The 3,243-nt window shown below is 38.3% G+C and overlaps 1 protein-coding gene across 2 annotated transcripts in view; it reads left to right on the top strand.

Annotated features, from left to right (window-relative positions):
• LOC107665105 (frizzled-3-like) overlaps positions 1–2,593 on the top strand; it is a 40,722-nt gene extending 38,129 nt beyond the window's left edge. For both annotated transcript variants that reach the window (XM_016455856.1, XM_016455855.1), the window contains exon 7: positions 1,039–2,593. In XM_016455856.1, the coding sequence (XP_016311342.1) occupies positions 1,039–1,255 (217 nt within the window). In that variant the 3' untranslated portion in view covers positions 1,256–2,593. The remainder of the gene's footprint in view (positions 1–1,038) is intronic.
• The last annotated feature ends 650 nt before the right edge of the window (positions 2,594–3,243 follow it).

The raw sequence follows: 3,243 nt of genomic DNA, 5'->3' as shown, positions 1-3,243 counted from the left end.
TTGTGATTGAGGACGCGGGCTCAGCCTCAGTCGAGTTGCCAGATATACGCATTATAAGCGTCTATGGAATTTTTTCCCGGAGTGTCTATTTACACTACGTGCAAATAGCCCGCCTTGTTGATAGAGGCTATTTACAGTAGCTCAACCCACAAATGTGTTATAGGGATACTCAGCACTATAAAAGACGGCGCTTAATCGTTAGTTTCAGTGGCGTAGATGGTAAAGCGCGCACCGTGGTCTTTTTGACGCGATCGACGCGGGTTCTCATATCATATATGTATGTATACATGTATATATATGTATGTATATATATATGTATATATATATGTGTATGTGTGTGTATAAGAATAAAAGCAATCAAGTAGCTCAGTTTTGCTACATACTGTAGTTTTTGTTACATATTGATTACATATATGAAGATATTAAAATATTATTTAAAATCTTTAAAATATGATGTTTTATATATAAAATAATTATATAATTATATATAATTTAATATATGTCTTAATGTATGTGTATATTTAATTTTATTATATTATTAAATTATGAAAAAAATTATATTTCCACTCATTAAGTAAAACAAAAACGTGCTGCTGTATATAAAAATACTTTGTAAATATTTAATTTTTCTTAATTTTATAATAAGAAATGTATATATGTGTATACGTGTGTGTGTGTGTGTGTGTACACAAACACACAATTGTATATTAAATTATGGAAATTAAATTATGTAACTATAGATTTATGTTTAACATATTTCCTCTTCTCTTTTAAGTATTTTTTAATTTCAGAATTCTGCAATATTACATTTATATTAAAATAAATATATATTAAATAATTATGTATATAGATATTAGATTATAATTTTCTCACTCCCTTTCAGCCCGACCCCAACTTTATAACTTCTGTTCTAATGCAAGCATGTCAGTTGAGCTTCCTCAGAGATTGTCATATAGCTGTGCTTGTTTAGACACATAGAGCTGCATGTTTAAAGAAGCCTTAACTCAAATAACCCATCGGTTTTCCCTCTGAACGCAGGTTCACCCCCTCCAGCCACAGAGGCATGGAGGAACGCCCGGCGTACGGGAGCGTGCCGCGACTCAACGAGCAGCTGTCCCATCACAGCAGCCTTCACCGCCTCGACAGCCAGTCCAGACACGGCAGCGCCCGAGACCTGAGCGACGCACCGGCCGCCAGCATCACGCACGGATCCAGTGTGAACCGCCTGGCAGAGGAGGATGGGACGAGTGCGTAACCCAGAGACTGACCTGGGAGAGTCCCTGTCATGTAGCCGCTAACGGACAGACATGTGTTTTTGGCAGCAGCAGGGGAATCAGAAACTCGAGGCATGTGTGTTGACAGAGCCGTCCTCGGGATTTGTCCCATTAGTGGCGCACCTGAGTAACAAGATATGTTTTCTTAGATACTGTGAAGTTCTGCCGGATGAAGTTTACTGCTTGTGTGATAAAGCAGCGTCAGGATGGGCCGCAGCTGTCTGATGGGGGATTTTTCCCATTACATCCATCACACAACCCGGTTTAAAGAGTTAATGGATCACCGACGCTTCAAGACTGATGACTGTCCCATTAGAGATCAGGTTTCAAACCCTTGAAAGCCGAAGGATGGTTCAAAGAGAGGGAGGATCAGCGGTTTTGTGCCTCTAGCAAGCTGTATTTAGTTTCTGGTGGTAGTTTGGTTGAGAAGGCATGGAGGAATGACGTACCAGAATCCTCACCAACACCTGATGTGCTTTTTGTTCGGCCGCTTGACGGCTGCCTACCTCATCACATCAGATCGCTCTGCCCTCCCCACTCATGTCACATTACAGAGTTAAGATTAAGTTGTCTTTCAGAACATCATCTTACACGCAGATGCTTTTCCGCCCATGTGTACAGGAGTCTTAAGCTTTGTAAATGGTGCTTTTTTTCTAATGTTGCTTCATGAATATTTCAGCAGGCCGTTTCTACAAGCTCATGCACCATGTTAATGGAACATAGAAACGTGTTGAATTTTCATGAATCCTGCTGTTTCACGACGCTTTAAAAGTGAAGTCGAGTGTTTGTTTACGTGTTGGATGAGATTACAGTGGTACTCAGTGCCTAAACATGTGACTTTGGACCTGAGCTTTGTAAAAGCTGTTTTTTCTGATCGCTGTTACTGCTTCTGCTGTACCTTTGCCTTCGGTTTCCCAGAGTACACTTGATTTTCATGCTTGACTCTTCTGTCCACTTTACTAATGAGGAACAATATAGCACTTTAACCGTGGCTATCTGTTGAATGTGTAGACATTAAATCCAGTCATAGCGTCATGCAAGATTTCAAATAAAGCTTTTGTAAAAAAAAAATAAAATAAAAAAAGAAATGTTATAGTTCCCAATTTTATTGAAATAGTCCGATAATGAGCTTTCCATGTGAAAAGTGGTGTCCAAACCAATACAAATAACAGTACTCCACTTTAAATACACTTGTGCAAAAAAAGAAATAAGAAAAGGTCTACATTGCAGTATGGGGTAATTCATGTTCACGTCCCAACCATTCACGCCACACAGGTCAATAAAGTACAATAAAAATACAACAAAACAATCCAGCCATACAGTCCTTAAACAAGTGATTACATCTATGACATGCAAATCTGTACATAGTCTTACAAAAATCAAAATCAAGAAGAAATTATATGATATTTAGCAATTCACTAACAAGGCAAATGAAATCCTCATGTGAAATGCAAGTGTGAATGTGTCTTTTAACAAATCTCCAGTCATCATCTCTCATTCTAGTCCATTCTACCTACACTGACCAGTTCACACTGAGATCTAAGAAAACTAAGGCACCTCCCGCTCTAATATGAATCTATTCATTGCTAAGTAACAGTTCTAAAGATCAAACGACCCAAAGATCTGGACATCTGTCATTTCTACTATCTCGATTCTCCTCCATGCAAACATTTAATCGTTGGTTCTGACATACCTGAGAACATTTCAAACAGGTTTCCTGTTCATGTTAATACCATAACCCTGGCAAATTGTTTCTAACCCGTTACAGCCTTATTAGAAAAAAACCTGTATTATGAATATTATTTTTTTGTTGGGAATTAACCATGATCATGGAATAGAACAAATGCTTAACTAAGGTCCCGAGTGATATCTGAGCTCGATTTAAAAACAATGTGCCGGGTTTGCTCCACAGTGAAGGTTTCAATAGTGCTTGCATATAATGGAACATACAAAATGCTGGCAATACTAG

This window comes from Sinocyclocheilus anshuiensis, unplaced genomic scaffold, assembly GCF_001515605.1.
Source record: "Sinocyclocheilus anshuiensis isolate Anshui unplaced genomic scaffold, SAMN03320099.WGS_v1.1 scaffold575, whole genome shotgun sequence".
Classification (NCBI taxonomy): Eukaryota; Metazoa; Chordata; class Actinopteri; order Cypriniformes; family Cyprinidae; genus Sinocyclocheilus; species Sinocyclocheilus anshuiensis.
Note: the sequence above shows the minus strand (reverse complement) of the source record. Positions and strands in the feature narration are given on the sequence as shown.